The following is a 10,139-nucleotide window of genomic DNA, read 5'->3' on the forward strand; positions in this document are numbered from 1 at the left end:
TGAAGAATTAGTAACAAAAAAAAATTAAAATTTGATTTTAATTAAATTTCTTTTGTCCTTTTATGTAATTTTAACTAAGAATAAAGCTATAAACATGAAAATGGGGTTGCAAGTGAGTTTTAAGAAGGTGCCAATAGCACCACTCTTTATATTTATACTTGAATCACCATATCAAAATTACATTTAAGGATAAGTGTCGGTCCATTACTCTATTTAATCCCCAATAGATTTTTGGTTTTTGAAACTAGAAGTCTAACTACAAGTCATTATAAGCCCATTTTCTATGGCAAAGAAAAATTATCTTGTGTAGGTTGCAAACTCGACAAACCAAACGTACTGTCAGACGCCAAGAGCTACCCATGTCAATGGAGATATTGAAGGCATGGCTTTGAGTTCCAGCAAATGCTGGGGCTCTATTTCTTTAGACTGTGGTTAGAATACTTATTTTCTCCAGGCCTCTCGTCCACCGTTATGGGTAGAGTAAATATCCATTTAAAATTTGTGAGGGTAGAAAATCTCTCAAGAATTTATGCTCTTTAGATTTTTCCTCTACCATTACGGGTGGAGTAGATATTCATCTAAAATTTATGAGGGTAGAAATCTGAGTCGCGCTTCATAGAATTTGGTATATGATGTCCAATAAAATTCTAATTGTGATATAAATAATAAAAAAAGCAAAAAAAAAAAAAAAGAGAGTAAAAATTGTAAAAAGAAATTACAATCCCAATCTTTATTATGTATTTGTTTGTGATACCGAGGTTTCAAACAATTAAAACTTATGATGAGATACGAATGTGTGGCGTACAAACATGATAGGGTGATTAATTTTAACTTCAGTTGTCACTTTATGTAATTTTCAAATAAAGATAAATTCATTAATGCAAAATTGTTGTTTGATGACAATTTTAGAGGGGTGCCAATGACATCACTTCAGCTATTTTTTTTTTTTTTCTAATAACTTGATTAATGATTGGGTTGGATTAAGTTATGTTCATTAGCATGAAACCATATATAATCCATCTCCACTCAAGGTTTAATAAGCACAATGAAAATAAGATAAAAAGATAATATATCAACTATCAATTGTTTATCCCAAAACTCTACAAAAAAGACTAAAATTGAATTTTATTTTTATTTTTTGGGTAAATTCAAGAGGTTTTTCTCAACTTCTCTCATAAAAACCTAGCACTGGTTCTACATTTATATTCTATTGAGAAATTCTTAAATATAGTAGAGGTAATACAATCAATAAATGCGTGTATGACATGTGTAATTAAATTAAATATATCACCATATAAGTGATAGTTTTTCAAAATAAATGTACACGTCATAATATTATTTACTTGTTATATGGACGACACGGTACTTCTGATGTATTATAGAATTTCTCATATTCTACATCGAAATTCAAAATTGAAATCACACTCTCAATTCTCCTTAGAAATAAGTTATTTCTAGGAATAAAGCCTAAAGGCGCAAAGTTGTTGAATTTTCATAATCTTAAGATAAATTGGTTTTATGTCGTTGTTATTGGAAGTTTCGGCCATATAGGTTTCGGCCAAATAGTTTTTCAAGATTACAATTATTTTCGTTGCTTTGTATATCGATAGGTTAGATGGAGGATAGGGTGGACATCATTTCATGTCATAATGCAGAATTGATCAATTTTATTTATTTTTTCTTTCAGTTGAATTCCATTTTGAGTACCTTACGATTTGTTAACATTTCAAAATTTTGTTTATTTCATTTTTTAACTTTAATCCGACCGTCAATCGATCAACGCAATGACCCCTAGCTAGTTGTCATGGCATGGAGTTAAAGCAATACGACGAGATGCTGCGAATGTCGGTTGCAACACGTTGCGGAAAAGTTAGCCTGCTAGGCGCGGACAGCCTTCCGCTTCAGTGTGAGGGTGAGCTCTACCATGTTGTCAGCCTTCCTCCTCACCTGATCAGAGTTCTTTTGAGTTTTTAAGAGTTCCATACCATGCGTTTATTTTTATTTTTTAATTATTTGTTTTTATTTTTTACTTTAGAGAATCTTTGTCCATGAATCATATGATTTTGTGTGCGCAAGTCCTTCTTTAGTGCTGGCATCCTTTTTTTTTTAGGCGTACACATTGTTAAGCCATGCAATTTAATAGAATCAGTACAAATATACTATTAAACCACATGGTTTTAAAGTGCATTGGAAATATACTATTTTAAACTGCACGATTTAGGAGTTCAAAAATAAAAATAAAAACTAGGAGAGGAAAGGCCCTCGACAACCTTCATATCATATTTAGTTACATACTTTTATCTGTTAAAATTTGTCTCTAATACTAATATTGAATCCAAGCTTTTTATTTTAAAAGCGTGTCAAGAATCTTATATATATATATATATATATGTTAATTGTAAATAAAGTGGAAAAAAACTAATTTAATTGTCAATTTCAAAGTTCAAAACTCAACTTTATCAACTCATTTACCATGAGAGGCTAGGAGAGAGAGAGAGAAAAAAAAAAATGAGAAGAGGATCCTTCTTAGTTTTAGAATCTCTAAAAGTAATTAATAGATAATAGTAATTGTAAAACTCACCACAAACTTTTGGATTTTCAACAATCATCTTAATCCAATTCAGAGAACTTCATTATATGTACACCCAGCGAAAGGAATTAACTCGATTCCGTTAAAATAACAATTTGATTCAAGTAAGAGTACTAATTAAGACAAAGTAGAATACAACAATAAAACCAAACTAAAACAAAAATACATCAAACATGCCTAGATCTAGCACTCTAGCATTGTGAAAAGATCTCATAAAACAACTTCTTGAAAAGCTGCATGTGTTGGCTTTCCAAGTTTACAACCACATATAAGCTCCCATCCCTGCTTGGACTAGGAAAAACATGCATTGTCCCATCTAAAGGGGTAAGTGACCTAAAAAACACTGGCCTCCCCCACCCAAAATTTACATCAAAAATAGGCATATGAAACATATAGGAAATATTGAGATTAGGACACTTAAAAATGTGCGCTCCTCGTTTTAAAACTGTTAAATCTGGTTGTTGGTTTAGGTAAGCAAGAGCTGACTTTAAATATTCATTATCCATTCGTTTTATTGCTTTATGAATTCTTTCTGTAGTATAATTTAACGATTCTGATTGGATATCACCTGCTAAGCCGATTGTTGCACCAGTGAAGGTTACATTGCCAATATACCCAAACGGAAGCAGCGGATTCAATCTAGACCGTCCAGTTATTGGAATGTGTAACTTGCTGGCTTGATCATTAGAAAGTCCACGAGCTTTACACAAGCAACGCCATATATGTGCAGCTAGTATCTCAAACCTGGTAAACTTATTTGTGGTTCCATGATCTTGCTTTGATTTTGCCTTAAGTGTGTTGACTTGATCAACTGATAGATTAAGGATAGCAGAGGAAATGGGTTTAGGATTTGCTTCGAGTTCTACATTTTGAGTAGGGACATTCATGGAAGGAGGTGGGTCATATTCTATATGGTGGAATTTGGGAAAAGTTGGGACCCCAATACCTAGTAATGTTCGATCAATCGACGGTGGATTACTAATGGGGACACCACGTGTCATCTCAGCCCATGTATTGATGAAGTGGAATATTGAAGTTGCATCGGTTAACGTATGGTGCATTGAAACGGTAAGACAAACTCCTCCACATTTAAAATAGGTTACCTAGTAGAACATGTCAGTCAATAACTAGTTAGAGAGTACTATTTTTCATCTATAAAAAAATAAAACAAAAATAAAAATAAACCAAAACGTTGACTAAGTCAACAACTTAGCCCTCATCGGGTTTACGCATGCATCTAAATCTAATGCAACACGGCCAGGGATATACACCATTTTATCATTTTCCATTTTCCATAACTAAAGCAGGACCCCCAAAAAAAATAAAATAAATCATGTACCTGTGCCACCAGTAATGGATAAGAAGATATATCTCCGTTATAATCAACTGTTGGAACAAGTTTCTGAATCTTCAGGTTTGATTCAAAGTCTTCCAAATCCTCAAGAACACAACTTGTTTTAGCCTCCACAAACAAAGCACCCTCTCCATTACATTTGATCTCAATTCTGCCGTTTTGATCTCTTCCCAATCTCCCAGCCATTGGGTAAAATGGCACGAGAACTTCGCTCAATGCTTCTTTCAGCAAACCAGCTTCAAAGAAATTAGAAGAATCATTCGGCTGCCTCTGCCTAAAGAAATAAAAGCCGGGAATGTGAGCTGCCCGCGGCAATAGGTCCAGTACAGAACTTTGTAGGCAATGCTTTGGCGTTTCCTGGGCAGGGCGTACCGTTGTTGACTTTTCTATTTGGATTTCCATTGTATCACTCTTTATATTTATACTTGAATCACCATATCAAAATTACATTTAAGGATAAGTGTCGGTCCATTACTCTATTTAATCCCCAATAGATTTTTGGTTTTTGAAACTAGAAGTCTAACTACAAGTCATTATAAGCCCATTTTCTATGGCAAAGAAAAATTATCTTGTGTAGGTTGCAAACTCGACAAACCAAACGTACTGTCAGACGCCAAGAGCTACCCATGTCAATGGAGATATTGAAGGCATGGCTTTGAGTTCCAGCAAATGCTGGGGCTCTATTTCTTTAGACTGTGGTTAGAATACTTATTTTCTCCAGGCCTCTCGTCCACCGTTATGGGTAGAGTAAATATCCATTTAAAATTTGTGAGGGTAGAAAATCTCTCAAGAATTTATGCTCTTTAGATTTTTCCTCTACCATTACGGGTGGAGTAGATATTCATCTAAAATTTATGAGGGTAGAAATCTGAGTCGCGCTTCATAGAATTTGGTATATGATGTCCAATAAAATTCTAATTGTGATATAAATAATAAAAAAAGCAAAAAAAAAAAAAAAGAGAGTAAAAATTGTAAAAAGAAATTACAATCCCAATCTTTATTATGTATTTGTTTGTGATACCGAGGTTTCAAACAATTAAAACTTATGATGAGATACGAATGTGTGGCGTACAAACATGATAGGGTGATTAATTTTAACTTCAGTTGTCACTTTATGTAATTTTCAAATAAAGATAAATTCATTAATGCAAAATTGTTGTTTGATGACAATTTTAGAGGGGTGCCAATGACATCACTTCAGCTATTTTTTTTTTTTTTCTAATAACTTGATTAATGATTGGGTTGGATTAAGTTATGTTCATTAGCATGAAACCATATATAATCCATCTCCACTCAAGGTTTAATAAGCACAATGAAAATAAGATAAAAAGATAATATATCAACTATCAATTGTTTATCCCAAAACTCTACAAAAAAGACTAAAATTGAATTTTATTTTTATTTTTTGGGTAAATTCAAGAGGTTTTTCTCAACTTCTCTCATAAAAACCTAGCACTGGTTCTACATTTATATTCTATTGAGAAATTCTTAAATATAGTAGAGGTAATACAATCAATAAATGCGTGTATGACATGTGTAATTAAATTAAATATATCACCATATAAGTGATAGTTTTTCAAAATAAATGTACACGTCATAATATTATTTACTTGTTATATGGACGACACGGTACTTCTGATGTATTATAGAATTTCTCATATTCTACATCGAAATTCAAAATTGAAATCACACTCTCAATTCTCCTTAGAAATAAGTTATTTCTAGGAATAAAGCCTAAAGGCGCAAAGTTGTTGAATTTTCATAATCTTAAGATAAATTGGTTTTATGTCGTTGTTATTGGAAGTTTCGGCCATATAGGTTTCGGCCAAATAGTTTTTCAAGATTACAATTATTTTCGTTGCTTTGTATATCGATAGGTTAGATGGAGGATAGGGTGGACATCATTTCATGTCATAATGCAGAATTGATCAATTTTATTTATTTTTTCTTTCAGTTGAATTCCATTTTGAGTACCTTACGATTTGTTAACATTTCAAAATTTTGTTTATTTCATTTTTTAACTTTAATCCGACCGTCAATCGATCAACGCAATGACCCCTAGCTAGTTGTCATGGCATGGAGTTAAAGCAATACGACGAGATGCTGCGAATGTCGGTTGCAACACGTTGCGGAAAAGTTAGCCTGCTAGGCGCGGACAGCCTTCCGCTTCAGTGTGAGGGTGAGCTCTACCATGTTGTCAGCCTTCCTCCTCACCTGATCAGAGTTCTTTTGAGTTTTTAAGAGTTCCATACCATGCGTTTATTTTTATTTTTTAATTATTTGTTTTTATTTTTTACTTTAGAGAATCTTTGTCCATGAATCATATGATTTTGTGTGCGCAAGTCCTTCTTTAGTGCTGGCATCCTTTTTTTTTAGGCGTACACATTGTTAAGCCATGCAATTTAATAAAATCAGTACAAATATACTATTAAACCACATGGTTTTAAAGTGTATTGGAAATATACTATTTTAAACTGCACGATTTAGGAGTTAAAAAATAAAAAAAAAAAACTAGGAGAGGAAAGGCCCTCGACAACCTTCATATCATATTTAGTTACATACTTTTATCTGTTAAAATTTGTCTCTAATACTAATATTGAATCCAAGCTTTCCATTTTAAAAGCGTGTCAAGAATCTTATATATATATATATATGTTAATTGTAAATAAAGTGGAAAAAAAACTAATTTAATTGTCAATTTCAAAGTTCAAAACTCAAATTTATCAACTCATTTACCATGAGAGGCTAGGAGAGAGAGAGAGAAAAAAAAAATGAGAAGAGGATCCTTCTTAGTTTTAGAATCTCTAAAAGTAATTAATAGATAATAGTAATTGTAAAACTCACCACAAACTTTTGGATTTTCAACAATCATCTTAATCCAATTCAGAGAACTTCATTATATGTACACCCAGCGAAAGGATACTATTAACTCGATTCCGTTAAAATAACAATTTGATTCAAGTAAGAGTACTAATTAAGACAAAGTAGAATACAACAATAAAACCAAACTAAAACAAAAATGCATCAAACATGCCTAGATCTAGCACTCTAGCATTGTGAAAAGATCTCATAAAACAACTTCTTGAAAAGCTGCATGTGTTGGCTTTCCAAGTTTACAACCACATATAAGCTCCCATCCCTGCTTGGACTAGGAAAAACATGCATTGTCCCATCTAAAGGGGTAAGTGACCTAAAAAACACTGGCCTCCCCCACCCAAAATTTACATCAAAAATAGGCATATGAAACATATAGGAAATATTGAGATTAGGACACTTAAAAGTGTGCGCTCCTCGTTTTAAAACTGTTAAATCTGGTTGTTGGTTTAGGTAAGCAAGAGCTGACTTTAAATATTCATTATCCATTCGTTTTATTGCTTTATGAATTCTTTCTGTAGTATAATTTAACGATTCTGATTGGATATCACCTGCTAAGCCGATTGTTGCACCAGTGAAGGTTACATTGCCAATATACCCAAACGGAAGCAGCGGATTCAATCTAGACCGTCCAGTTATTGGAATGTGTAACTTGCTGGCTTGATCATTAGAAAGTCCACGTGCTTTACACAAGCAACGCCATATATGTGCAGCTAGTATCTCAAACCTGGTAAACTTATTTGTGGTTCCATGATCTTGCTTTGATTTTGCCTTAAGTGTGTTGACTTGATCAACTGATAGATTAAGGATAGCAGAGGAAATGGGTTTAGGATTTGCTTCGAGTTCTACATTTTGAGTAGGGACATTCATGGAAGGAGGTGGGTCATATTCTATATGGTGGAATTTGGGAAAAGTTGGGACCCCAATACCTAGTAATGTTCGATCAATCGACGGTGGATTACTAATGGGGACACCACGTGTCATCTCAGCCCATGTATTGATGAAGTGGAATATTGAAGTTGCATCGGTTAACGTATGGTGCATTGAAACGGTAAGACAAACTCCTCCACATTTAAAATAGGTTACCTAGTAGAACATGTCAGTCAATAACTCGTTAGAGAGTACTATTTTTCATCTATAAAAAAATAAAACAAAAATAAAAATAAGCCAAAACGTTGACTAAGTCAACTTTAACCCCCATCGGGTTTACGCATGCATCTAATGCAACACGGCCAGGGATATACACCATTTTATCATTTTCCATTTTCCATAACTAAAGCAGACCGCCAAAAAAAAAAAATCATGTACCTGTGCCACCAGTAATGGATAAGAAGATATATCTCCGTTATAATCAACTGTTGGAACAAGTTTCTGAATCTTCAGGCTTGATTCAAAGTCTTCCAAATCCTCAAGAACACAACTTGTTTTAGCCTCCGCAAACAAAGCACCCTCTCCATTGCATTTGATCTCAATTCTGCCATTTTGATCTCTTCCCAATCTCCCAGCCATTGGGTAAAATGGCACGAGAACTTTGCTCAATGCTTCTTTCAGCAAACCAGCTTCAAAGAAATTAGAAGAATCATTCGGCTGCCCCTGCCTAAAGAAATAAAAGCCGGGAATGTGAGCTGCCCGCGGCAATAGGTCCAGTACAGAACTTTGTAGGCAATGCTTTGGGGTTTCCTCGGCAGGGCGTATCGTTGTTGACTTTTTTATTTGAATTTCCATTGTATCAGAATGAATTATGTCAATGAGATCACCACCTGTGAGTCAATGAATCTGATGATCGGAACAGAAAATAAGATGTTAGATGTAGCAAATCGAACTGATAGGTTGATTGCAAGTAAAACTCACAAGTTTTTGATGCTGCAATCTTTGAAGACCTGGTGCAAACTCAAAATTGAGTGAAAACCAAAATTTTTACAGAAGAGTGTTTTGATGCTTAGGAATGAGTCCGAAGCTTGCTCTGTATTCTTTTTTCCTGCCTTGCTTTTTTTATAAGTGATTGTTTATCGTTCTCTTGCATTATTGCATTGTTTATTATTCTAAAAAAATGTCTCACTACATGTTAAATAATTTTAGCCACATGAATATTAAAAGACTGAACTCGCTTTCATTGACTTAGATCTCCCGTAGGGTTATGAAAGTTTATTATTATTGTTATTGTTCCAAAAGATTAAAAAAATAAATAAATAATCACTCAGTATTAAAAATAAAATTTTTTTTTGTTTACTTTTACTTCTTTTTTTTTTCTTTATGATTTTTACCGACCAACGATTAATAAAAGCTAAATATTATTAGTTATCACTTCACCGTCCAACTACTTTTGACCACATTTATAGAGTCAATTTTTTCAATTTATTCTCCTAATATATGAAGGTAAGAAATTTTATTTATTATTAAATTATCAAACTTTATTGATTATTGCTTATCTTATTAATATTTTTAAAATTTTCATATATGGTTAGGGTTTGTTTTGGCTATTCATATTAATTCTCTTATTCTCGTAGGCAATAAATTTGTAGTAGATATCGCTTATGTTGCATAAGAAATTAAAAGAAGAAATTGCTCGTGTGCTTAAGAAAAATTTCCTCTACAAATTGATACAAGCTCAAAGTTATGCTATTGAGTTTCCGATGAGCTTAATTTATTGTCGATATTTTCTACTAATAATATTTTTTTAAAATAAAAAAGATGAACAATATTTAATTTTTAATTTATTTAAACATGTTAATTAAGTACTTGGGACCATTTTGATACTTTTAAAACTCTAAATTATACGCTTTTAGTAGAATACATAGCTTGTATTTGAGTTATATTTTTATTTTTAAATATAATTATTTTGTTTAGAATAACTATTTTTAAAAATAAGACTCCTAATATTCTAGTCAGTTTAGGATTGCAACGGCTGATAAAATAAGTTACTTTTACTCTACCGATGGAATAAGTTGTTGATTAAAAAATTAAATTGGTGTTTCATAGACTGTGCTGTTGTGGCTGCTTTGAGTTTGAAAAGTAGAGTAATAAAATTTATTGTAAATGTGTTATTTTATTATATAATGACAAAAATAAATATAAGTTTAATTTCGTTTTGCTTTTTAGAGTATGTTTAATCAATTGTAACATGCCTTTTTTTTTTTCTTTTCAGAACACATAAAATTACATAAAGTGAAAAGAAAAACTCAATTAATGAACTTCATAATATGTTATATAAATGTAATAAAAATTCATACTAATATATAATTCAAATAAAATAAAAACATTCACATTAAACATGTTATAATAATAATCCTCAGACTTTCCATTTCTTGTGATCTAGAACTG

General features: G+C 32.3%; 2 protein-coding genes across 3 annotated transcripts; both read right to left on the reverse strand.

The window, feature by feature from the left end:
* Positions 1-2,772: 2,772 nt before the first annotated feature.
* Positions 2,773-4,374, reverse strand: LOC112098384 (shikimate O-hydroxycinnamoyltransferase-like). Its single transcript, XM_024184598.1, has 2 exons — positions 3,930-4,374; positions 2,773-3,693 (listed from the first exon to the last, which is right to left on the reverse strand). Exons 1-2 carry the CDS (start codon positions 4,344-4,346, stop codon positions 2,782-2,784), a joined length of 1,329 nt encoding a protein of 442 aa, XP_024040366.1. The 5' UTR covers positions 4,347-4,374; the 3' UTR covers positions 2,773-2,781.
* A 2,609-nt stretch (positions 4,375-6,983) lies between these two features.
* On the reverse strand, positions 6,984-8,795 carry LOC112098371 (shikimate O-hydroxycinnamoyltransferase-like). 2 transcript variants are annotated; one of them, XM_024184529.1, is made up of 3 exons: positions 8,670-8,795; positions 8,127-8,594; positions 6,984-7,904 (listed from the first exon to the last, which is right to left on the reverse strand). In XM_024184529.1, the coding sequence occupies exons 2-3, from the start codon at positions 8,541-8,543 to the stop codon at positions 6,993-6,995; spliced, it is 1,329 nt and encodes a 442-aa protein (XP_024040297.1). In that variant the 5' UTR covers positions 8,544-8,594; positions 8,670-8,795; the 3' UTR covers positions 6,984-6,992. The 2 variants fall into 2 exon arrangements, with proteins under 2 accessions (XP_024040297.1, XP_024040296.1); XM_024184528.1 differs by having other exon boundaries at positions 8,127-8,795.
* Positions 8,796-10,139: the final 1,344 nt, after the last annotated feature.

Source organism: Citrus clementina, unplaced genomic scaffold, assembly GCF_000493195.1.
Source record: "Citrus clementina cultivar Clemenules unplaced genomic scaffold, Citrus_clementina_v1.0 scaffold_5, whole genome shotgun sequence".
NCBI classification, from domain to species: Eukaryota; Viridiplantae; Streptophyta; class Magnoliopsida; order Sapindales; family Rutaceae; genus Citrus; species Citrus x clementina.